At 45.3% G+C, this 26,805-nt stretch overlaps 1 protein-coding gene across 1 annotated transcript in view; it reads left to right on the plus strand.

Moving 5' to 3' along the window:
• Positions 1-26,805, plus strand: part of LOC110498372 (AT-rich interactive domain-containing protein 1B) — a 331,437-nt gene that overhangs the window by 79,112 nt on the left and 225,520 nt on the right. Inside the window, exon 4 of the mRNA XM_036954974.1 lies at positions 5,537-5,653. Within this exon, the coding sequence (XP_036810869.1) occupies positions 5,537-5,653 (117 nt within the window). The remainder of the gene's footprint in view (positions 1-5,536; positions 5,654-26,805) is intronic.

The raw sequence follows: 26,805 nt of genomic DNA on the forward strand, positions 1-26,805 counted from the left end.
TTTTCTTCAGTTTTCTGTTTGAAATTTTTAGATTTGATAGGGAAGCTGAGAGGTCAAATATACTGTTTAGATTTTCTACTGGCAAGTTTTATCCAGGATGTTGTCTAAAGGGATTTCATTTTTTGTTGCCTGATTGTTTTTTGGTAAGTTGCCACACTACTTTCCTTCCATCTATAGCATTTCTTAATATTATTCAGTTATTTTGGCTTTGATGCCTCATGATTCAGTATTGCTCTGTTCAAGTAGACTGTGATTTTTCTGTGATCTGATAGGGGTGTCAGTGGGCTGACTGTGAATGCTCTGAGAGACACTGGGTTGAGGTCAGTGATAAAGTAGTCTATAATACTAGTGCCAAGAAATGAGCTATAGGTGTATCTACCATAGGAGTCCCCCCGAAGCCTACCATTGACTATGTACATACCCAGCGTGCGACAGAGCAGCAGGAGTTGTGACTCGTTTTTGTTGGTTATGTTGTTGTAGTTGTGCCTAGGGGGGCAAATGGGGGATGGAATGCTGTCACCTCCAGGCAGGTGTTTGTCCCCCTATGTGCTGAGGGTGTCAGGTTTTTGTCCTTTTCTGGCATTTGGGTCACCACAGATTAGTACATGTTCCTGGGCCTGAAAATGATTGATTTCTCCTCCAGGATGGAGAAGTTGTCTTCATTAAAGTATGGAGATTCTAATGGGGGGATATAGGTAGCACACAGGAGGACATTTTTCTCTGTTAAGATCATTTCCTTTTGAATTTCTAGCCAAATGTAAAATGTTCCTGTTTTGATTAGTTTAATATAGTGAGTTATGTCTGTTCTAAACCAAATTAGAATTTCCCCCCGAGTCCCTTCCCTGTTTCACGAATGATAGTTTGGTAGATGGGACTACCAGCTCTCTCTAGAGGGCAACCAGTGGGTTCATCTCCTCTATACCATGTTTATTGTAGGATGAGAAGTTCTGTAATTCTGAAGTCCAGGTTCCTGCTCTTTAGGCCAAAGGCAGATGACCTCAGGCCTTGGATATAGTAAAAGCTTTGTGTTCAGTAAAGTGTCCAATGGTGTTAGTTGTGTGGTTTGGCACATGTCATTGGCTTGGGCTAGTGTAAGAGTGGGGGTTGGGCCTGTTTGCCTGCTCACGGCCTGGGCATATGTGTGACTTTCATGTCGAGGCTCTCTTTGCGGGAGTGGGGGGCATGGGGTGGGCAGGAGGGGCATAGGTCTGATCTGAGGGGGCCTAAATGGGGTGTGGGCATGGTTGACTTGAGGTGGGGTGTTGATTGATTGGGGTGGGGATGTGGCTTGAGGGGGGGGGTCTTGCAGGTCTGGGAGAGTGTCTTGCTGGTCTGGGCAGGGTGTCTTGCTGGTCTGGGCAGGGTGTCTATTGATCTGTAGCTCCTGTGTGTTGTGTTGGGGCTGTGTTTGATGGTGATGTCCGGGCAAAGGAGGGCACTGCTGCCTTGTATCGGTGGACCTGGTCGTAAAGACTGTTCAAGTCCAGGGTGGAGTGTTTGACCAGGTAAACATTCGGTTTTGAGGCACAGTCACGAGAAATACTTGTATGGTAGCAGAGTGAAAGTATTTTTGTGGTAGCAGGGTGGAGATAACCACTCGTGCGTTGGGGAAAGTAGAATAAGCTTTTTCAATCAATCCCTTGAGTGCTGTAGCCACCCTTTCCTGCTGTGTTTTCAGGTCGTTTGTGCCTGTTTGTATTATTATGTGGCTGGGTGAACCTAGTTGATCATCTCTCTCTCTCTCTCTCTCTCTCTCTCTCTCTCTCTCTCTCTCTCTCTCTCTCTCTCTCTCTCTCTCTCTCTCTCTCTCTCTCTCTCTCTCGCTATAGTGAAAGTAGGTGATGATGACAGGATGAACAGTTGCACTAGGTTAACATTACTATGACTCAGCTGTCTCAGCATTTCCTTCCAGTAAATGTACATCAAACACACACACACACACACACACACACACACACACACACACACACACACACACACACACACACACACACACACACACACACTTCTGCCTGAGTAAATATTTTACTTTGCTGTGTCGGCCCTGTTTTCAATAGGAGTTAGTGTACTGATGCGTGTGTGCCTGTGTCTGTATCTGTCAGTGTTTATGTACTCTAGTGGTGGTCAGTGGTGAGTGGTGAGTCGGGTGGTGGGTGGGGAGTGGGGTGGTGAGTGGAGTGGTGAAGGAGTGGTGAGTGGAGTGGTGAGTGGGGTGGTGAGTGGTGAGTGGAGTGGTGAGTGGATAGGTGAGTGTAGTGGTGAGGGGAGTGGTGAGTGGAGTGGTGAGGGAGTGGTGAGTGGGGTGGTGAGGGAGTGGTGAGTGGGGTGAGTGGAGTGGTGAGTGAAGTGGTGAGTGGAGTGGTGAGTGGTAAGGGAGTATCGAGTGGAGTGGTGAGTGGAGTGATGAGTGGTGAGTGGAGTGGTGAGAGGGGGGTGAGTGTTGAGAGGAGTGGTGAGTGGAGTGGTTAGTGGTGAGTGGGGTGGTGAGTGAAGTGGTGAGTGGTGAGTGGTGAGTGGAGTGGTGAGGGAGTGGTGAATGGGGTGGTGAGTGGTGAGAGAGTAGTGAGTGGGGTGGTGAGTGGAGTGGTGAGTTGTGAGTGGAGTGGTGAGTGGAGTGGTGAGGGGAGTGGTGAGTGGAGTGGTGAGTGTGAGTGGAGTGGTGAGTGTGAGTGGTGAGTGGTGGTGGTGAGCGAGTGGAGTGGAGTGGTGAGTGGAGTGGTGAGTGGTGAGTGGTGAGGGGAGTGGTGAGTGGTGAGTGGTGAGGGGAGGGGTGAGTGGAGTGGTGAGTGGAGTGGTGAGTGGAGTGGTGAGTGGTGAGTGGAGTGGTGAGTGGCGTGGTGAGTGAAGTGGTGAGTGAAGTGGTGAGTGTAGTGGTGAGTGGAGTGGTGAGGAGAGTGGTGAGTGGAGTGGTGAGTGTGAGTGGTGAGTGGTGAGCGAGTGGAGTGGTGAGTGGAGTGGTGAGTGGAGTGGTGAGTGGTGAGGGGAGTGGTGAGTGGAGTGGTGAGTGGGGTAGTGAGTGGTGAGTGGAGTGGTGAGTGGAGTGGTGAGTGGTGAGGGGAGTGGTGAGGGGAGTGGTGAGTGGTGTGTGGAGTGGTGAGTGGTGTGTGGCCAGCCAAGTCTCAGGATGTGTGCATTAGACACTTCCTTTCTCCCCCCTTTCTACTTTATTTACCTTAGGAAGTGCTATATATTTTTGTAAGGAAAATTGCTGTGTGTTTTTATAGAGAGAAGGTGATGTATATTTGTGGAAGGGAAGCGATGTGTGTGTATTTGTGTAAGGAGAAGTGATGTGTGTGTATTTGTGTAAGGAGAAGTGATGTGTGTGTATTTGTGTAAGGAGAAGTGATGTGTGTGTATTTGTGTAAGGAGAAGTGATGTGTGTGTATTTGTGTAAGGAGAAGTGATGTGTGTGTATTTGTGTAAGGAGAAGCGATGTGTGTGTATTTGTGTAAGGAGAAGCGATGTGTGTGTATTTGTGTAAGGAGAAGCGATGTGTGTGTATTTGTGTAAGGAGAAGCGATGTGTGTGTATTTGTGTAAGGAGAAGCGATGTGTGTGTATTTGTGTAAGGAGAAGCGATGTGTGTGTATTTGTGTAAGGAGAAGTGATGTGTGTGTATTTGTGGAAGGAGAAGTGATGTGTGTGTATTTGTGTTAGGAGAAGTGATGTGTGTGTATTTGTGTAAGTGGTGCTGTACTAAATGAAAGACTTCACTGATCTACAGTAGAATGTAATAAAGGCAGCAGGTTGGCATGGTGCCAGTGTAGAGTAGATTGTACCCTGGTAGATCAACACAGGCCTGCATAGCGTTCAGGGAGGATACAGTCTTCACCACCATAGTACTAAATATAGAACCATGTCTATTTGTCTCGGTCCACGGTCAAATCCGCAATAGTCACCATCACCTCCACATTGCTGTTGTAATGGAGGTTGTTCTGTGTTAGTTCTCTCTCTGAGATGTTTAGAATGGAGGTTGTTCTGTGTTAGTTCTTTCTCTGAGATGTTTAGAATGTAGGTTGTTCTGTGTTTGTTCTCTCTCTGATATGTTTAGAATGGAGGTTGTTCTGTGTTAGTTCTCTCTCTGAGATGTTTAGAATGGAGGTTGTTCTGTGTTAGTTCTCTCTCTGAGATGTTTAGAATGGAGGTTGTTCTGTGTTAGTTCTCTCTCTGAGATGTTTAGAATGGAGGTTGTTCTGTGTTAGTTCTCTCTCTGAGATGTTTAGAATGGAGGTTGTTCTGTGTTTGTGGTATCAGTGATCGTGTAACCAGTAGAGAGATATAATCCTCTAAACGGATGCTTCCATTGTCCTGGTGTCTGTCTGATCGCTGAACACCATGTAGGATGAGCTGACTACTCAATGAAAGGGAGTCAATGAGAAAAATACATTTTTATCTCTGGAAAGAAAATTGGTTTACAGACTTAAATCTGGTTTTGATTATAGTAGAGAGAAAACAACTTAGGAGCAAGGATGAAAGTGTGTTTTTCAAGATATCAGATTAGGTGGAAAGACTGCTGTTGATGGGATCTTTTGTTATGGTGAGTGTTTCAATAACAATATATTCACCTACACTTGTGTCCACCTGTAGGGAGTTTATTGTCAAGTATTGGGTTACTTTGTGTCTTTGTGAGTGTGTATGAGTGTTTGTGTGTTTGGATGTGCTGCTGTAGTATTGATAGACTTGTCTCCTATGCTAAGCAGGGTAGCCTAGTGGTTAGAGTGTTGAACTAGTAAACAAAAGGTTGCAAGTTCAAATCCCAGAGCTGACAAGGTACAAATCTGTCGTTCTACCCCTGAACAGGCAGTTAACCCACTGTTCCTAGGCCGTCATTGAAAATAAGAATATGTTCTTAACTGCCATGCCTAGTTAAATAAAGGTTAAAAAAAATCTAGCAGCAATCAATTAGAACCTAATTACCATCTGGTATTACTGTCCCATATTGCCTTCTATCTATCTGGACTACTGTCTGACTGAGGGACACTCAGCTCTACTCTACCTGTTTACCCCACACACACACTGTACCTGAGGTTTCAGAGCGAGACAGGCGTTCATGCCTCCTTTACAGCTAGTCAAAACATGGAGGGAGGGAGGCTAGCTCACTTTAATTCATCATGTGCTGTTAGAGCTGTAAGAGCTGTGCTTCATTCATCAGACCCCCTGTCCTGCCCCCCCAAGAGACACACTGTAATGCATGATGTCATTTACTGTAAAACCCTTTTAAAGAATCTATCTGTCTACACTCTCCCATTCTCTCTGTCTCTCTGTCTCTCACTCTGTCTCTCTTTCTCTCTATCTTTCGCTCTCTCATTCATTCTCCCGCTTTCTCTTTCTTTCATTCTTTCTCTCTCATTCTCTCTCTCTCTCCATTGTCTCTCTCTAATTCATTCTCGCTCTTTCTCTTTCTTTATTTCATTCTCTCATTCTCTCTTTCATTCATTCTCTCTCTCTCGTTATCTCTCTCTGCCTTCTCTCGCTCTCTATTGCTATCCCGCTCTCTCCCTCTCTCTCTCTTTCTCTCTCTCTCTCCCTCTCTCCAGGAGGCTCCTCGGGAGAGTTACGGAGGCAGGAGTCAGCAGCAAGCCCCAGGGAATTCTGGGAAGGCCAACCAAGAGGACATGGGTCTGATCTCGCAGGACCGCCCCTCCAGCCTTCCAGTGAGTGACAGCTCTCCCAGCCAATCTCCACACATTATCCTTCTACTAAAGTGTCATATAGGAGTGTCACTTGAAAAAAGTCCCCTAATTTGAGAGTGTTAAATATGTAAAATATTGTAAACAATTGCAACCTGTGAAAGGATGAAATGAAAGGAAGAGGGGAAGAGAATAAGAGATAAACACTCACTGCAACCCATCCCCTTTCTCTTCCTACCGCTTCCTCTGTGCTCCCTGAGCCGCCAGCGCTGAAATGGTGGAGAGCCCTGTCACTCATGGCTGTATCAGAGTTCCGTGCTTTAATCAGACCTGCTGATTCCCTGTAGGCTTCTCTTCACCCTCAGTCTCTGAGGGCAGACCTAGATTTCACTGGCCATTTCAGATCTAATGCCCACCTGAACACAACGCCAAGCTGTTGTGACTGGCACTGCCTACACAAGTAGAAAAGACCACCTTAGATTAGGCTCTGCTACACTAGGTATCGTTAGAGCAAAACAGGAGAGGAGATGAGGAGAGGAAAGGAAGGGAGAGGAGAGAAGAGGAAAGGAGAGAGGAGGAGAGGAAAGAGGACAAGTGGAGAGAGGAGGAGGGAAGAGATTAAAGAAGAGATGTGGAGAGGAGTGGATGAGAGGGGTGAAGAGAGGAGGTGAGGTGTACAAGGGGAATATTCAGAGCTATATTCTGTCTCACACACTCATTTGGTTTAATTAGAATGGGTCTTGGAAGTGCCCTCTCTGCTCGTTTTTAAGGTAGTCAATATGGAGGAAGTAGAACAGCACAGGGACCATCATACTCACATCCCTCACATCCCTCTCTTTCAATCACTCCCTCTCTCTTTCTGTCCCTCTCATCTTCTGCTTTCCTCTCTTTCTCTCTCTTTTAACTGTCCCTCTTTACTGAGGCATAACCCTCTACTGTCTCACTCTGTCACATGCTGCCCATTCTACTTTTCTCTCTTCCACCCTCCTGTCATTCCCTCTCTCTGTCTCTGAACCAATATCAATTCAATTCAATTCAATTGAAGGGCTTTACTGGCATGGGAAACATATGTTTACATTGCCAAAACAAGTGAGGTACAAAATAAACAAAAGTTAAATAAACAATAAAAATTGACAGTAAACATTACAATCCCTAAAGTTCCAAAAGAATAAAGATATTTCAAATGTCATATTATGTATATATACAGTGTTATAACGATGTGCAAATAGTACAAAAGGGAAAATAAATAAACGTAAATATAGGTTGTATTTACAATGGTGTTTGTTCTTCACTGGTTGCCATTTTCTTGTGGCAACAGGTCACAGACCTTGCTGCTGTAATGGCAGACTTTAGTATTTCACCCAATAGATATATGAGTTTATATAAATAAAAGAAATCTAATTCTTTGTTGAGTTGTGTAATCTGAGGGACATATGTGTCTCATACATTTGGAAGGAGGTTAGAAAGTGCAGCTCAGTTTCCACCTCATTTTGTGGGCAGTGTGTACAGTGCCTGTCTTTTGAGAGCCAGGTCTGCCTACGGTCTGCCTTTCTCAATAGTAAGGCTATGCTCACTGCAAGTTAGTGCAAATTTGACCACCACAGGGCATCTTGGAGAAGCGTTTGATAGTCTTCAATATTGGCATTACTAGAGACTATAAAACCTTTTTGGTAAGAACATAATATATGGGATTGATTTTTAAGAAATGTAGCTTAATTAATTTGATTAATATTATGGTGTTTCTATTCCAAGGCAAAACAAAAAACAAAACCCTCAGGGTTTTCATCAGGATGAATTCGGGAAAATATAGCGCTGTACAACGTGATGGTCGGGAGTAGGCTACAGTACTAAGAGCATAAGAGGATTGGAGGATTCAAAATTAATATCTAAGGGGCATACCATTTCCACACCGTAATTGTAGTGTAACCAATACCCAAACGGAGATTCAGTGAAAATAAAAATGTCATTGATTTATCAAGACCAGTCCCCATGCTTGTTTCATAGCAGCGCGAAACAATGCTGAAATAGCTATTGCTTCAAATCCTATTGCTTCTAACTTCAATATGCTTTTTAAATACAGTGCCTTGCGAAAGTATTTGGCCCCCTTGAACTTTGCGACCTTTTGCCACATTTCAGGCTTCAAACATAAAGATATAAAACTGTATTTTTTTGTGAAGAATCAACAACAAGTGGGACACAATCATGAAGTGGAACGACATTCATTGGATATTTCAAACTTTTTTAACAAATCAAAAACTGAAAAATTGGGCGTGCAAAATTATTCAGCCCCTTTACTTTCAGTGCAGCAAACTCTCTCCAGAAGTTCAGTGAGGATCTCTGAATGATCCAATGTTGACCTAAATGACTAATGATGATAAATACAATCCACCTGTGTGTAATCAAGTCTCCGTATAAATGCACCTGCAAATCTACCAAGACCTGGCCGTCCCTCTAAACTTTCAGCTCATACAAGGAGAAGACTGATCACTCTGGATGAACTGCAGAGATCTACAGCTGAGGTGGGAGACTCTGTCCATAGGACAACAATCAGTCGTATATTGCACAAATCTGGCCTTTATGGAAGAGTGGCAAGAAGAAAGCCATTTCTTAAAGATATCCATAAAAAGTGTTGTTTAAAGTTTGCCACAAGCCACCTGGGAGACACACCAAACATGTGGAAGAAGGTGCTCTGGTCAGATGAAACCAAAATTGAACTTTTTGGCAACAATGCAAAACGTTATGTTTGGCGTAAAAGCAACACAGCTGAACACACCATCCCCAGTGTCAAACATGGTGGTGGCAGCATCATGGTTTGGGCCTGCTTTTCTTCAGCAGGGACAGGGAAGATGGTTAAAATTGATGGGAAGATGGATGGAGCCAAATACAGGACCATTCTGGAAGAAAACCTGATGGAGTCTGCAAAAGACCTGAGACTGGGACGGAGATTTGTCTTCCAACAAGACAATGATCCAAAACATAAAGCAAAATCTACAATGGAATGGTTCAAAAATAAACATATCCAGGTGTTAGAATGGCCAAGTCAAAGTCCAGACCTGAATCCAATCGAGAATCTGTGGAAAGAACTGAAAACTGCTGTTCACAAATGCTCTCCATCCAACCTCACTGAGCTCGAGCTGTTTTGCAAGGAGGAATGTGAAAACATTTCAGTCTCTCGATGTGCAAAACTGATAGAGACATACCCCAAGCGGCTTACAGCTGTAATCACAGCAAAAAGTGGCGCTACAAAGTATTAACTTAAGGGGGCTGAATAATTTTGCACGCCCAATTTTTCAGTTTTTGATTTGTTAAAAAAGTTTGAAATATCCAATAAATGTCATTCCACTTCATGATTGTGTCCCACTTGTTGTTGATTCTTCACAAAATGTTTGAAGCCTGAAATGTGGCAAAAGGACGCAAAGTTCAAGGGGGCCGAATACTTTCGCAAGGCACTGTACATCTCTGTTTTGGATAGATAACTCTTTGTGTTGTTGTTTGTCTAGAGTTTGCTTTAATCCAGGTCTGGGAGGAGATCCCTCAGGAACCATCCACCACCTCAGGAGCATGCCCAGGTGTTGTAGGGAGGTCATACAGGCACATGGAGGCCACACACACTACTGAGCCTCATGTTGACTTGTTTTAAGGACATTACATCAGTGTTGGATCAGCCTTTTAGTGTGGTTTTGTTGTCAGCACATTCAACTATGTAAAGAAAAAAGTATTTACTAAAAATATTTCATTCATTCAGATCTAGGATGTGTTATTTTAGTGTTCCCTTTATTTTTTTGAGCAGTGTATTTCTGTATTATTTTAGTGATTCACCATAGTGAAGGCGTAGACTGGTTTTCTGGGTCTCTATGTTTTTGGTTAGATAAGTTTCTCAATTGCATTCCTCATCAAACATTTGTCATTGTTCTTAATTTTCTGCGGTTTTCTGTTTGAAAGTTTTAGATTTGATAGGGAAGCTAAGAGGTCAAATATACTGTTTAGATTTTCTACTGGCAAGATTACACTTTCACTGTTACAAGATTTGTCCAGGAAGTTGTCTAAAAGGGATTGAATTTGTTGTTGCCTAATAGTTTTTGGGTAGGTTTTCCTTGTGATTTGATGCCTCATGATTGAGTTTTCCTCTGTTCCAATAGACTGTGATTTTGCTGTGATCTGATAAGGGTGTCAGTGGGCTGACTGTGAACTCTCTGAGAGACTCTGGGTTGAGGTCAGTGATAAAGTAGTCTACAGTACTACTGCCAATAGATGAGCTATAGATTTACCTACCATAGGAGTCCCCTTGAAGCCTACCAATGACTATGTACGTACCCAGCATGCGGCAGAGCTGCAGGAGTTGTGACCTGTTTTTGTTGGTTATGTTGCCGTAGTTGTGCCTAGGGGGGCATATGTGGGACAGAATGCTGTCTGTCTCTATCTCTCTCCCTTTCTCTCTGCCATTCCCTTACTCTCTAAACATTGTCCCTCTATTTCTATCTCTTCCAGCATTCCCCCTCTCCATCCATCTCTCCTTCCCTGTCATCTCGATGTCTCTGAACCTCCATCATGAAAGTGTTTTTTGCAAATGAGAGATTGCATTGATGTGTCGATGTGTGTTTCCAGAGTGGCTCAGTCTCAGCCCCCACTACACATCACCACTACACGTCACAACTACACGTCACCACTACACATCACCACTAAACTACCAGGCATATCACAGCTCATCGTTTGACATGCTTTCATCCCAGGGCTGCTCCGGGACCTTGATTATTCTGGATCATTTCCAACCGTACAAAAATATAGACTGGATTCTAATATGTATTTTGGTGTATTTTGTTTCTAGAACGCCCAGGCGTTCCCTCCTAGCCAGAGTGTGTGTGTTTGTGTGTGTGTGTGTGTGTGTGTGTCAGGAGGCAGCCAGAACCATTTTTCTCTCGTCTGTTTGATGTTGGGTCTGAAGCTCCTGTCCTCTCCCTACTGGTGGAACGGAGGGTCGGGGAACTGGCATGTTATTGTTCTGATTGTGCTGGGTGCGTGCACACTGCAGAACCCTTTGGAGTTTGACTCAAACATGGGAATTACTTTAGTCACTTTTACCTCAATGATATCATTAACTACCAGTGGTTGTTGGTTTCTCCAGCTTGTGACAGCAGCTTCCAGACCTGACACCTGAGTCTGGGCTCCAGTGAAACCCATTCTTCTAGTCTAGTCTGGGATTTCACACTCTGCCTACTTGCTGTTTCAGTCAGTACATGTTGCCCTGCTCTCCTCTCCTCCACTGACAGCCAGTGAAGCAGTCAGCCTTCTCTGTTTTCTGACTGGGAGTAAAGGGGTAACCATGTGGAAAGAGTGGGAGAGAGAAAAGGGGGACAGGTTAGAGGTGAGGCAGAAGTGGGCTCTGATGCCTTTGAATCACAAGGTGTCATCAAAGGTAAAGTTAAAATCTTAGATAGTGTTAGTCACACACAGACACAAAACTCCCTCCTTCCACTTTCCACACATACATGTTGGTGTGATACCCTGAGTGTGGTGGTCTCAGACTTTCATGAAACAAAATAATAAAAACAGAATTACCTCTCTCTCTCTCTCTCTCTCTCTCTCTCTCTCTCTCTCTCTCTCTCTCTCTCTCTCTCTCGTACTCCCATTCCCTCTCTCTCTCGCTCTCTCTCCCTCCTTCCCTCCCTCTCCTCTGTTTTTCCTACATTGTCTGTCGGGGCTGCACTGGAGTGGATAAAGAGCTTCAAGTTCCTCTGTGTTCAAATCACTAAGGACTTAAAATGACCCACACGCACAGTCGTGAAGAAGGCTCGACAGTGCCTCTTGCCCCTCGGGATGCCGAAAAGTTTGGGTATTTGCCGTCAAATCCTCAAAAGGTTCTACAGCTGCACCATTGAGAGCATCTTGACTGGCTGCATCACTGCTTGGTATGGCAACAGCACCGCCCTCAATCGCATGGCGCTGCATCACTGGGGCTGAGCTCCCTCCCATCCAGGACCTCTATATCTGGCAGTGTGAAAGGAAGGCCTGGAAAATCGTTAAAGACTCCAGCCACCCAAACCATAGACTGTTCTCTCTGCTTCCGCAAGGCAAGCGGTATCGGTGCATCAAGTATGACACCAACAGGCTCTTGAACGGATTCTATCCCCGAGACATAAGATTGCTAAATAGCTAACAAAATGTCTCCACAGACTATCTGAGTTGACCCTTGTATTTTATTTATATTTTTGCACTCTATCCACACTCACAGGACTCTACACGCACACACACACACACACACACACATTCACTTCATTTTCTCACACACACATAACATGCACACACATTTATACAGACTCTACACACACCCCCACAAGCTCACATAAAATCATCCTATACACTGCTGCTACTCTGTTTATCATATATCCTGATGCCTGGTCACCTTACCCCTGTACATATCTACCTTTATCACTCCAGTAGCCCTGCACATTGTAAATATGGTATTGGAACTGACCCTGTATATAGTATGCTTACTTCTAGTGTTCTTCTTTTTACATTTTCATGCACACACACACGCACACACACGCACACGCGCACGCATACACACACTATATTTTCAGAGTGAGGGAAAAGGGAAACAGAGAGAGATGAACCTTGTTAATCAAACATAGCTCAGCTTCAATGGCACCTCTCTTTTACCCCTCACACCAGGGGAGAGGAGAGGTGGAGAGAAGGAGGAGTGGAAAGGAGAGGGGAAGAGAGGAGAGGGGGAGAGGTAGGGAGGTGAATAGTGGACTGTAACACCCACTCAGATCATGGAGAATAGACTTAAAGAAGAGAGAGAGAAAAAAAGAGGGGAGAAAGAAAGAATGAGAAAAAGTGTGTGTGTGTGTGTGTGAACATGTGTGTATGTGCGTAAGAGGGTTTTAATGTTAAAGTGGGGCCCATATTGGCAACGTGCATGCCCCGCCCGCCTGAGTCAGTATTTTTTTCAGCCATCTATTTCCTGTGTTTGAGGGGTGCAAAATCCACTTGTCACTTAAATCTCGCTGGATTGATTGCTTTCATTTTACTCCTGGGACTCTTTCATGCTCTTTCTTGTGCCTGTCATTTTTTCCCGTTAACATTATGACCGCGGAAATGTTTGTAATGACCTGTTAAACACACCCCGGTAATGGCTGAAATGGTCTCAATGGAATACATTGTCTATCCATTTATACTGAAGAAAAATTAAACGCAACATGCAACAATTTCAAAGATTTTACTGAGTTACAGTTCATATAACGAATTCAGTCAATTTAAATAAATTCATTAGGCCCTTGTCTATGGATTTAACATGACTGGGAACACAGATATGCATCTTTTGCTCACAGATACCTTTAAAAAAAGGTAGGGGCTTGAATCACAAAGCCAGTCGGTATCTGGTGTAACCACCATTTGCCTCATGCAGCGTTGTCACGCCCTGACCTTAGAGAGCCTTTTTTATTCTCTATTTGGTTAGGTCAAGGTGTGATTTGGGTGGGAAAATCTATGTTTCTGTATTTTTGTTGGCCTAGTATGGTTCCCAATCAGAGGCAGCTGTTTATCGTTGTCTCTGATTGGGGATCATACTTAGGCAGCCCTTTTTCCCACCTTAGATTGGGATCTTGTTTGTGTGTAGTTGCTTTCTGCACTGCATGTAGCTTCACGTTCATTTTGGATTTAGTTGTTTTTTCACTGTCATTTAAATAAAATAAAAATGTACGCCTACCACTCTGCACCTTGGTCCGCTCATTTCAACGAACGTGACAAGCGTGACACATCTCCTTCGCATAGAGTTGATCAGGCGGTTGATTGTGGCCTGTGGACTGTTGTCCCACTCCTCTTCAATGGCTGTGCAAAGATACTGGATATTGGCAGGAACTGGAACACTCCGTCATACACGTCGACCACGTCTGGTGAGTATGCAGGCCATGGAAGAACATTTTTAGCTTCCAGGAATTGTGTATAGATCCTTGCAATGTGGGGAAGTGCATTATCATGCTGAAACATGAGGTGATGGCGGTGGATGAATGGCTCAACAATGGGCCTCAGGATCTCGTCACGGTATCATTGTTCATTCAAATTGCCATTGATAAAATGCAATTGTGTTCGTTGTCCATAGCTTATGCCTGCCCATACCATAACCGCACCACCACCATGGGGCACTCTGTTCACAACGTTGGCATAAGCAATCCGCTTGCCCACACAACGCCATACACACTGTCTGCCATCTGCCCGGTAGAGTTGAAACATTCATTCGTGAAGAGCACACTTCTCCAGCATACCAGTGGACATTGAAGGTGAGCATTTGCCCACTGAAGTCTGTTACGACGTCGAACTGCAGTCAGGTCAAGACCCTGCTGAGGAAAATAGCATGCAGATGAGCTTCCCTTCGATGGTTTCTGACAGCTTGTGTGGAAATTTTTCGGTTGTGCAGTTTCATCATTCAATTTCCGTTGATTGAATTCCATTGTAATAGGTCTGGGTGTAGCTGGTGCAGAGGAGTCAGGTGCAGAACAACAGAGATGAGTAATATTCTGGTTAGTGTTTATTGGCTTATTTCACTGTAGAGCCTCTAGTCCTGCTCACTATACCTTATCCAACCTAATAGTTCCACCACCCACACATGCAATGACATCTCCTGGTTTCAATGATGTTTCTAGAGACAATATCTCTCTCTTCATCACTCAATACCTAGGTTTACCTCCACTGTATTCACATCCTACCTTACCTTTGTCTGTACATTATACCTTGATGCTATTTTATCGCCCCCAGAAACCTCCTTTTACTCTCTGTTCCAGACGTTCTAGACGACCAATTCTTATTGCTTTTAGTCGTACCCTTATTCTACTCCTCCTATGTTCCTCTGGCGATGTAGAGGTGAATCCAGGCCCTGCAGTGCCTAGCTCCACTCCTATTCCCCAGGCGCTCTCTTTTGACGACTTCTGTAACCGTAATAGCCTTGGTTTCATGCATGTTAACATTAGAAGCCTCCTCCCTAAGTTTGTTCTATTCACTGCTTTAGCACACTCTGCCAACCCGGATGTTCTAGCTGTGTCTGAATCCTGGCTTAGGAAGACCACCAAAAATTCAGACATTTTAATTCCAAACTACAACATTTTCAGACAAGATAGAACTGCCAAAGGGGGCGGTGTTGCAATTTACTGCAAAGATAGCCTGCAGAGTTCTGTCCTACTATCCAGGTCTGTACCCAAACAATTTGAACTTCTACTTTTAAAAATCCACCTTTCTAAAAACAAGTCTCTCACCGTTGCCGCCTGCTATAGACCACCCTCTGCCCCCAGCTGTGCTCTGGACACCATATGTGAACTGATTGCCCCCCATCTATCTTCAGAGCTCGTGCTGCTAGGCGACCTAAACTGGAACATGCTTAACACCCCAGCCATCCTACAATCTAAACTTGATGCCCTCAATCTCACACAAATTATCAATGAACCTACCAGGTACCTCCCCAAAGCCTTAAACACGGGCACCCTCATAGATATCATCCTAACCAACTTCCCCTCTAAATACACCTCTGCTGTCTTCAACCAAGATCTCAGCGATCACTGCCTCATTGCCTGCATCCGTAATGGGTCAGCGGTCAAACGACCTCCTCTCATCACTGTAAAACGCTCCCTGAAACACTTCAGCGAGCAGGCCTTTCTAATCGACCTGGCCGGGGTATCCTGGAAGGATATTGACCTCATCCCGTCAGTAGAGGATGCCTGGATATTTTTTAAAAATGCCTTCCTAACCATCTTAAATAAACATGCCCCATTCAAGAAATTTAGAACCAGGAACAGATATAGCCCTTGGTTCTCCCCAGACCTGACTGCCCTTAATCAACACAAAAACGTCCTATGGCGTTCTGCATTAGCATCGAACAGCCCCCGTGATATGCAGCTGTTCAGGGAAGCTAGAAACCATTATACACAGGCAGTTAGAAAAGCCAAGGCTAGCTTTTTCAAGCAGAAATTTGCTTCTTGCAACACTAACTCAAAAAAGTTCTGGGACACTGTAAAGTCCATGGAGAATAAGAACACCTCCTCCCAGCTGCCCACTGCACTGAAGATAGGAAACACTGTCACCACTGATAAATCCACCATAATTGAAAATTTCAATAAGCATTTTTCTACTGCTGGCCATGCTTTCCACCTGGCTACTCCTACCCCTGTCAACAGCACTGCACCCCCAACAGCAACTCGCCCAAGCCTTCCCCATTTCTCCTTCTCCCAAATCCATTCAGCTGATGTTCTGAAAGAGCTGCAAAATCTGGACCCCTACAAATCAGCCGGGCTAGACAATCTGGACCCTTTCTTTCTAAAATTATCTGCCGAAATTGTTGCCACCCCTATTACTAGCCTGTTCAACCTCTCTTTCGTGTCGTCTGAGATTCCCAAAGATTGGAAAGCAGCTGCGGTCATCCCCCTCTTCAAAGGGGGGGACACTCTTGACCCAAACTGCTACAGACCTATATCTATCCTACCATGCCTTTCTAAGGTCTTCGAAAGCCAAGTCAACAAACAGATTACCGACCATTTTGAATCTCACCATACCTTCTCTGCTATGCAATCTGGTTTCAGAGCTGGTCATGGGTGCACCTCAGCCACGCTCAAGGTCCTAAACGATATCTTAACCGCCATCGATAAGAAACATTACTGTGCAGCCGTATTCATTGATCTGGCCAAGGCTTTCGACTCTGTCAATCACCACATCCTCATCGGCAGACTCAACAGCCTTGGTTTCTCAAATGATTGCCTCACCTGGTTCACCAACTACTTCTCTGATAGAGTTCAGTGTGTCAAATCTGAGGGTCTGTTGTCCGGACCTCTGGCAGTCTCTATGGGGGTGCCACAGGGTTCAATTCTTGGACCGACTCTCTTCTCTGTATACATCAATGAGGTCGCTCTTGCTGCTGGTGAGTCTCTGATCCACCTCTACGCAGACGACACCATTCTGTATACTTCCGGCCCTTCTTTGGACACTGTGTTAACAACCCTCCAGGCAAGCTTCAATGCCATACAACTCTCCTTCCGTGGCCTCCAACTGCTCTTAAATACAAGTAAAACTAAATGCATGCTCTTCAACCGATCACTACCTGCACCTACCCGCCTGTCCAACATCACTACTCTGGACGGCTCTGACTTAGAATACGTGGACAACTACAAATACTTAGGTGTCTGGTTAGACTGTAAACTCTCCTTCCAGACCCATATCAAACATCTCCAATCCAAAGTTAAATCTAGAATTGGCTTCCTATTTCGCAACAAAGCATCCTTCACTCATGCTGCCAAACATACCCTTGTAAAACTGACCATCCTACCAATCCTCGACTTTGGCGATGTAATTTACAAAATAGCCTCCAATACCCTACTCAACAAACTGGATGCAGTCTATCACAGTGCAATCCGTTTTGTCACCAAAGCCCCATACACTACCCACCATTGCGACCTGTACGCTCTCGTTGGCTGGCCCTCGCTTCATACTCGTCGCCAAACCCACTGGCTCCATGTCATCTACAAGACCCTGCTAGGTAAAGTCCCCCCTTATCTCAGCTCGCTGGTCACCATAGCATCTCCCACCTGTAGCACACGCTCCAGCAGGTATATCTCTCTAGTCACCCCCAAAACCAATTCTTTCTTTGGCCGCCTCTCTTTCCAGTTCTCTGCTGCCAATGACTGGAACGAACTACAAAAATCTCTGAAACTGGAAACACTTATCTCCCTCACTAGCTTTAAGCACCAACTGTCAGAGCAGCTCACAGATTACTGCACCTGTACATAGCCCACATATAATTTAGCCCTATCAACTACCTCTTTCCCAACTGTATTTAATTTATTTATTTATTTTGCTCCTTTGCACCCCATTATTTTTATTTCTACTTTGCACATTCTTCCATTGCAAAACTACCATTCCAGTGTTTTAATTGCTATATTGTATTTACCTTGCCACCAAGGCCTTTTTTTGCCTTTACCTCCCTTCTCACCTCATTTGCTCACATTGTATATAGACTTGTTTATACTTTATTATTGACTGTATGTTTGTTTTACTCCATGTGTAACTCTGTGTTGTTGTATCTGTCGAACTGCTTTGCTTTATCTTGGCCAGGTCGCAATTGTAAATGAGAACTTGTTCTCAACTTGCCTACCTGGTTAAATAAAGGTAAAATAAAAATAAATAAAATAAAAATACACGTAAATTTACTCAAGACTTTCAAATACAAGTCGACAACACAGAGCCCACAATACGGACCGTAAATACAACAAACAAACACGCACAAAAACCATGGGGAAAACAGAGGGTTAAATAATGAACATGTAATTGGGGAATTGAAACCAGGTGTGTAAAACAAAGACAAAACAAATGGAAAATGAAAAGTGGATCGGCGATGGCTAGAAGGCCGGTGACGTCGACCGCCGAACGCCAACCAAACAAGGAGGGGGACCGACTTCGGCGGAAGTCGTGATATCCATCTTACATTGATTAGATATCTCCTAACATTTGCCACACATGAAGCAAGGCTCTATGACTGCAGTCTACTGCCACTTTGGTGGCTTATGATTGGCCAACAACAAGCTATACGCGCCACGCTCCAATCTTGTGAAAAGCAAGATCAGCAGTATAAATGATCACATTTCTCTCTCTCTCTCTCTCAATCTATCTATCTCTATCTCTCTATCTATCTCTATCTCTCTACTGCAACAGTCACGTTCGGATCTGTAAGGGCCCTTCTGGACAAGTTAGTTAAAATTACACATACTCGAGACTAGAGGTCGACCGATTAAGATTTTTCAACACCGATACCGATTATTGGAGGACCAATTTTATATATATATTTGTAATAATGACAATTACAACAATACTGAATGAACACTTACTTTAACTAAATACAATACATCAATAAAATCTATTTAGTCTCAAATAAATAATGAAACATGTTCAATTTGGTTTAAATAATGCAAAAACAAAGTGTTGGAGAAGAAAGTAAAAGTGCAGTATGTTCCATGTAAGAAAGCTCAAGTTTAAGTTCCTTGCTCGGAACATGAGAACATAGGTTCCTTTTAACACGAGTCTTCAATATTCCCAGGTAAGAAGTTTTAGGTTGTAGTTATTATAGGACTATTTCTCTCTATACCATTTGTATTTCATATACCTTTGACTATTGGATGTTCTAATAGGTACTTTAGTATTGCCAGCCTAATCTTGGGAGTTGATAGGCTTGATGTCATAAACAGTGCAATGCTTGAAGCACAGCGAAGAGCTGCTGGCAAATGCAAGAAATTGCTGTTTGAATGAATGCTTACGAGCCTGCTGCTGCCTACCACCGCTCAGTCAGTTTGCTCTATCAAATCATAGACTTAATTATAATATAATAACACACAGAAATACGAGCCTTTGGTCATTAATATGGTCAAATCCAGAAACCATTGTTTATTCTTTCATCGAAATACGGAACCGTTCCATATTTTATCTAACCGGTGGCATCCCCAAGTCTAAATATTGCTGTTACATTGCACAACCTTAAATTTGATGTCATAATTATTTACAATTGTTGCAAATTAATTACGGTCTTTGTTAGGAAGAAATGGTCTTCACACAGTTTGCAATGAGTCAGGCGGCCCAAACTGCTGCATATACCCTGACTCTGTTGCACAGAGCGCAAGAGAAGTGACACAATTTCCCCAGTTAAAATAAATTCATGTTAGCAGGCAATATTAACTAAATATGCAGGTTTAAAAATATGTACTTGTGTATTGATTTTAAGAAAGTCATTGATGTTTATGGTTAGGTACACATTGGTGCAACGACAGCGCTTTTTTCCCGCGAATGCGCTTGTTAAATCACCCGTTTGGCGAAGTAGGCTGTGATTCAATGATAAATGAACAGGCACCGCTGTCACGACTTACACCGAAGTCGGTCCCTCTCCTTGTTCGGGCGGTGTTGTGACATTATTTAGAATTCTGGATCCATACATGAGAGAGGCAGAGAAGGGATATAGTACCCACACTTCCCCTCTCCTCTCTACTCTCTCCCCTCTCCTCTCCTCTACTCTCTCCCCTCTCCTCTCTACTCTCTCCCCTCTCCTCACTCCTCACTCCTCTCTCCTGAGTCCTTAAGCAGGGAATACCAGGCTATGTCCAAAGGCACCACTGATATCCTCTCTGGTCTGATAGATACTCTACTGCTGCCTGGAACAGTAAATATACACTGCTCAAGAAAATAAAGGGAACACTAAAGTAACACATCCTAGATCTGAATGAATGAAATATTCTTATTAAATACTTTTTTCTTTACATAGTTGAATGTGCTGACAACAAAATCACACAAAAATTATCAATGGAAATCAAATTTATCAACCCATGGAGGTCTGGATTTGGAGTCACACTCAAAATTAAAGTGGAAAACCACACTACAGGCTGATCCAACTTTGATGTAATGTCCTTAAAACAAGTCTAAATGTGTGTGGCCTGCACGTGCCTGTATGACCTCCCTACAACGCCTGGGCATGCTCCTGATGAGGTGGCGGATGGTCTCCTGAGGGATCTCCTCCCAGACCTGGACTAAAGCATCCGCCAACTCCTGGACAGTCTGTGGTGCAACTGGTGGATGGAGCGAGACATGATGTGCTCAATTGGATTCAGGTCTGGGGAACGGGCCGGCAAGTCCATAGCCTCAATGCCTTCCTCTTGCAGGAACTGATGACACACTCCAGCCACATGAGGTCTAGCATTGTCTTGCATTAGGAGGAACCCAGGGCCAACCACACCAGCGTATGGTCTCACAAGGGGTCTGAGGATCTCATCTCGATACCTAATGGCAGTCAGGCTACCTCTGGCGAGCACATGGAGGGCTGTGCAGCCCCCCAAAGAAATGCCACCCCACACCATGACTGAGCCACCACCAAACCGGTCATGCTGGAGGATGTTGCAGGCAGCAGAACATTCTCCATGGCGTCTCCAGACTGTCACATCTGTCACATATGCTCAGTGTGAACCTGCTTTCATCTGTGAAGAGCACAGGGCGCCAGTGGCAAATTTGCCAATCTTGGTCTTCTCTGGCAAATGCCAAACGTCCTGCACAGTGTTGGGCTGTAAGCACAACCCCCACCTGTGGACGTCGGGCCCTCATACCACCCTCATGGAGTCTGTTCCTGACCGTTTGAGCAGACACATGCACATTTGTGGCCTGCTGGAGGTAATTTTGCAGGGCTCTGGCAGTGCTCCTCCTTGCACAAAGGCGGCGGTCTTGCTGCTGGGTTGTTGCCATCCTACGGCCTCCTCCACGTCTCCTGATGTACTGGCCTGTCTCCTGGTAGCGCCTCCATGCTCTGGACACTACGCTGACTGACACAGCAAACCTTCTTGCCACAGCTCGCATTGGTGTGCCATCCTGAATGAGCTGCACTACCTGAGCCACTTGTGTGGGTTGTAGACTTCGTCTCATGCTACCACTAGAGTGAAAGCACTGCCAGCATTCAAAAGTGACCAAAACATCAGTCAGGAAGCATAGGAACTGAGAAGTGGTCTGTGGTCCCCACCTGCAGAACCACTCCTTTATTGGGGGTGTCTTGCTAAATGCCTATAATTTACACCTGTTGTCTATTCCATTTGCACAACAGCATGTGAAATGTATTGTCAATCAGTGTTGTTTCCTAAGTGGACAGTTTTGATTTCACAGAAGTGTGATTGACTTGGAGTTACATTGTGTTGTTTAAGTGTTCCCTTTATTTTTTTGAGCAGTGTATTTGCTATGTACACTGAACACCTTCCTAACATTGAGTTGCCCTCAGAACAGCCTCAATTCGTTGGGGCATGGACTCTACAAGGTGTTGAAAGTGTTCTACAAGGATGCTGGCCCATGTTGACTCCAATGCTTCCCACAGTTGTGTCAAGTTAGCTGGATGTTGGCCTCCCGAGTGGCGCAGTGGTCTAAACTGGAGATTCTGGGTTCGAGTCCACGCTCTGACGCGACCGGGAGACCCATGGGGCGGCACACAATTGGCCAAGCGTCGTCCGAGTTAGGGGCCGGCAGGGATGTCCTTGTCCCATCGTGCACTAGCAACTCCTGTGGCGGGCCGGGCGCAGTGCACACTAGCACGGATGCCAGTTGTATGGTGTTTCCTCTGACACATTGGTGCGGCTGGCTTCCTGGTTAAGTGGGGATTTTGTCAAGAAGCAGTGCGGCTTGGTTGGGTTGTGTTTCGGAGGACGCACGGCTCTCAACCTGGTTGGGTTGTGTTTCGGAGGACGCACGGCTCTCAACCTGGTTGGGTTGTGTTTCGGAGGACGCACAGCTCTCAACCTGGTTGGGTTGTGTTTCAGAGGACGCACGCCTCTCGACCTGGTTGGGTTGTGTTTCGGAGGACGCACGGCTCTCGACCTGGTTGGGTTGTGTTTCGGAGGACACACGGCTCTCAACCTGGTTGGGTTGTGTTTCGGAGGACGCACGGCTCTCGACCTGATTGGGTTGTGTTTCGGAGGACACACGGCTCTCGACCTGGTTGGGTTGTGTTTCGGAGGACGCACGGCTCTCGACCTGGTTGGGTTGTGTTTCGGAGGACACACGGCTCTCGACCTGATTGGGTTGTGTTTCGGAGGACGCACGGCTCTCGACCTGATTGGGTTGTGTTTCGGAGGACGCACGGCTCTCGACCTGGTTGGGTTGTGTTTCGGAGGACGCACGGCTCTCGACCTGGTTGGGTTGTGTTTCGGAGGACGCACGGCCCGCTCCCGAGTCCGCACGGGAGTTGCAGAGATGAGCCAAGACTGTAACTAGCAATTGGATACCACGAAAATGGGGTAAAAAAAAGTAAAATAAAAGTTGGCTGTATGTCTTTTGGGTGGTGGACCATTCTTGATACACACAGGAAACTGTTAAGTGTGAAAAACCCAGCAGCATTGCAGTTCTTGACACACTCAAACTGATGCGCCTGGCCCCTATACCATATTTAGTTCAAAAGCAGTTATGTATTTTGTCTTGCCCATTCAAACTCTGAATGGTGTCTCAAATGTCTCAAGGCTTGAACATCCTTCTTTAACCTGTCTCCTCCCCTTCATCTACACTAGTTGAAGTAGATTTAACATGTGACATCAATAAGGGATCATAGCTTTCACCTGGATTCACCTGGTCAGTCATGGAAATACAATACTCAGTGTATATAGCTGTCACTGAACACACAGTACAGGAGAAAGAGGGAGAAAGAGAGAAAAAGGGATGGAGAGAAGAGGAAAAGATAGGCAAAGAAAGAGAGCGAGAGAGAGGAAGAGAGACATGTCAGAGGCAAACGAGAGAGAAAGATAGTGAGTAGAGGGGAAAGAACACACCATTCTCCCTCTCTTCCTCTCCTCTTCTCTGTTCTCCCCCAGTAGAGTGAGTGGAGTGGTTCGGTCCACCTCCCACCAGGAAAGCTAGCAGAGTGGTTCGATCCACCTCTCCTCCATTCTCCCCCCAGGAGTGGTTCGATCCACACCGTAACCTTCCTGGATATTTTTATAATTCATCATCAGCTGCCTGCCAGCTAGCGCCCGCACCGGAATATTCTCACCACTCCCTCTGGCTGTTGGAAGTCTGAAACTACATATGTCTTTGAAGTTGGGCGCACTGTTAGCGTTGCTATAGTGACAGGGACGTGGATTGGGGACTAGCGGCCTCCTCGGGAGGAAGGATATGCATGAGGCTGGCAGTGAATTGTCCTGATCGTATTATTGTGATATTATTACCATCTCATAAGCGCCTAGTATTACTTGTTGGGATATTAGTGGTTGACAACATTTGTCTTCTCCCGCGCGGGCACTTCCTGCCTGACATTCTCCATTACATCTATTTAGTTCTGGATCCGGCGTCTGAATGTCATTTTGAAGATACAAATCTTAGTTATGTTGTTTTATTGGTTTGGAACATGTGTGACTGGTGGTATGTGTAATCACACACACACACACACACACACACACACACACACACACACACACACACACACACTCAGACTAACACAGAGTCATAATCAGTTTCCAGTATCCTCATCTCAAAGCTGTGGATTGTTTGAGCTCCTAATATTCCACTGACTAATGGAATAGTAATGTATTTTGTTGGGCTGGTGATGCAAGGGGCAGGAGGCTGGAGAAAGGGTGAGGGCTGTGGTGGTGGCCCGGAGGTTGAGCAAAGTCCTAGTATTAAAGGCCTCCAATGGAGAGAGAAAGCCCCTTATTGAGAGAGAAAGCCCCTTATTGAGAGAGAAAGCCCCTTATTGAGAGAGAAAGAGAGAGAGAAGGAAATAAAAGTGGAAAAGCACCACCAAATTTGTTTCGGCTAAATTTGTATGTTTTTTGCCTGTAATGAATCATAAGAGCATGTGACAGAGAGAGGGAGAAAGCGAGTGATGTGGTAGAGATGGAGGGGAAGGAGGGAAAAAGGAGAGGGTCTGGAGGGGTGAAAATAATGTCCCATTAATGCTAAGCTTGTGAAGGGCCCGGCGCCAATCTCCATTTCCCCAAAGTCTCAGCATTCTACATTTTTCATGAACACTGAGCGGGAATTAGCAACGGATTGCTGCTGCAAATCACTTCTCGTGGTCTGGGGCAATGGAGAGAGGAGAGAGAGTGAGAGGAAGGGGTAGAGAAAGAGTAAGAGGGACAGTGAGGAAGAAGAAAGGGGTGAAGGGAGAGATGCTCCTAGAGGTGGCTGGTGAGGTTCCATTTCCTTGTACCTGCGGGTTGCACAAGTTGGACCCCCCCCCCCCCCCCCCCCCCCCCTCTCTCTCTGATTGAAATGTGATGACTCTTAGTGCACTAGAGCTTCTAGCCTTTAGGTCTATGGCACTGGCTGTCCAGACTTGGAGCCGAGGTGGTCTGTGATGGGGGTATGGTGCGGGTATAGGGGGGATTTTTCGGTACCCCAAGGCGAGGCCACTGAGTTTGAACTCTAGCCCCTTCCCATACATAGCGTCTGCCCCGCAGTGGTCCACCAGTGGCTGTGCAGCTGTGGCTCCCCTGTCAATCACCAGGCAGTGCATTGTGGGGGTTTAGCTACAGTTCACTAGACAAAATTATTAGAGCTATTTTATCTCTCAGACCACACACTGAATACTGGGTTATTGAGGGGAACATGAAGGTGTGCTGTAAACACCCAGATGGTTTGGACTGCTTGATGTTTCTCACACAGTTTACTTCACAGCAACATTACAGTACTGCTCTGTGCCACTTTCTCAGCAGTTTTACACAATGCTCTCTGTACAGGAATTGATTCTGTATCACACCTGATAACTGTAACATGTCAACCAAGAAAAGGTGTGTGTGTGTATAATCCAATCCTGAGATGCACCCCACCCCTACCTCACCGCCCAGACACACACACGCGCTGTCACAGACACACCACCAGTAGCGTTAATGCATATTCTCACTGCTGCTTCCCTCCTAGAATGCAACAATAAACGATATGGTATCGAGCTTTAGAAAACAGCATGTTTAAATCTTTTAAGAAGCATTTAATTATCCTCCGACCATGATTGTCTACGCCTGCAGCCTCCGCCGCTGTACAGCATGCACACAGAACACGCGCACCGCACGGCCTGCTGAGACGGCCACCACAGTATGGACCCACAGTAGGCTTACAACAGTAGATTTATATTATTATAGCCAACTCCTGTGTCCCCAGCATCTACTCGTATCTATTGGACTGCTGAATGCTTTTCTCTGAAGCTTTTTGACCCCTTTCATTCTGTTTCCATGTCCTTGATGTTTGAAATTATGTCTGTAAAGGGCCAATTAAAGCACACTCCTCTGCTGTCACCACGACAGACACTGACAGGAACAGTGACTGTCACCAGCTGCATGGAGTGTGTGACTCAGAGCTTTTCCTTCACAGCCTCTCCTGACCTTTGGAGTGTGACCATATCCAACCAGCTCTTGTTGGGCAGCCACCCAAGCATAAGGTCCCTCTTTTCCTCCTCTCCCATCCTCCCCTCTCAGTTTGACCTCTGACCCCAATATCCTCCAGACAGGGTCTATGGTGGAGGAATGGGTCTGAGTCTGTTATTATGGCTGCTGTCTATCTGTCTATATACCCTCTCAGACACTGTGTGCTGATTGATGTGGAGATTGGATGTGGTGTAGTCTCAACAGCACCACACACACACACACACACACAAACACATCCCGGTATGACCTCGTCCCTCCATTGTTTCCTGCTGAGCTGAGCCATTCTACCCTGATGGAAATCTCCTGTGAGCTCCTTGTCTCAGCGTAATTCCAGCCGGCTGATACAATTTGATTTGGGCCAGATTACAACTGTTTTGCTGGCTGCTGTATATTGCAGCTTTATAGGCAATAAGTCTGAGGTCCTGGCGGTGTGTACAGAGCCCATGATTGGCCCTGTAATCTGGTCTCCTGCTAGCCACAGTTATTAGATCCATTCAGGTGCTGCTGCTTCTGCTGCTCTGGTCTTCATAGACACAAGTGTGTCCCAACAAGACCCAACGCTGGACTGGAGTCTAGTCCACTAGCCTGTGTATGTCTCCTGTCCATGTGGCTGCATAAAGCATGTATGAGTGAGCAGCAGTCTTATTCGAAGACCCGTTCAGATATGTTTAATGGTTTTTGTTTCACTACGAAACCTGGTCCTATGAGAAGCAGTTCAGCTCCAGGCAGACAGACTGAATGGAGTTAATCCAATGTTGGACATTATGTAACAACCAAGACGCGTGGCTCACACTGTTACACTGATGAACACATCCTCTCTGAGAGAAAAGAGTAAGGGAGGGGAGGGAGGGAGGGGGGTTAGGGAAGGGAAAGGAAGGAGAGGGGGAGGACAGGGGAGGAGAGGTGTGTGGTGTGTTTTAGCTTTGAACCATGGATGACACCTGTTAATCAGAGGCAGAGAGTTCATCTAGTTTTATTTGATATTTGATATATCAGTTTTAAATGTTTTATTACCTGTTGCTCTTGCTGTCTGTCTTTTATTAAAGTGACCATCTATTCAATCAGGGGACAGGAAAGGGACAAACAACCAATGGCGTGTTGTGTTGTTAGCGAGCTAGACGTCCTCTCCCAGGTGACTGTCCCAGGTGATGGTTATTATTTTTCTATTGTTCTCTCTACATCATTGGGAAGGACTCGCATTGTAAGCATTTCACTGTTTGTCTACACCTGTTGTTTACCAAGCATGTGACAAATGCAATTTTTATTTGATTTTTGTTTGAT

Source organism: Oncorhynchus mykiss, chromosome 19, assembly GCF_013265735.2.
Source record: "Oncorhynchus mykiss isolate Arlee chromosome 19, USDA_OmykA_1.1, whole genome shotgun sequence".
NCBI classification, from domain to species: Eukaryota; Metazoa; Chordata; class Actinopteri; order Salmoniformes; family Salmonidae; genus Oncorhynchus; species Oncorhynchus mykiss.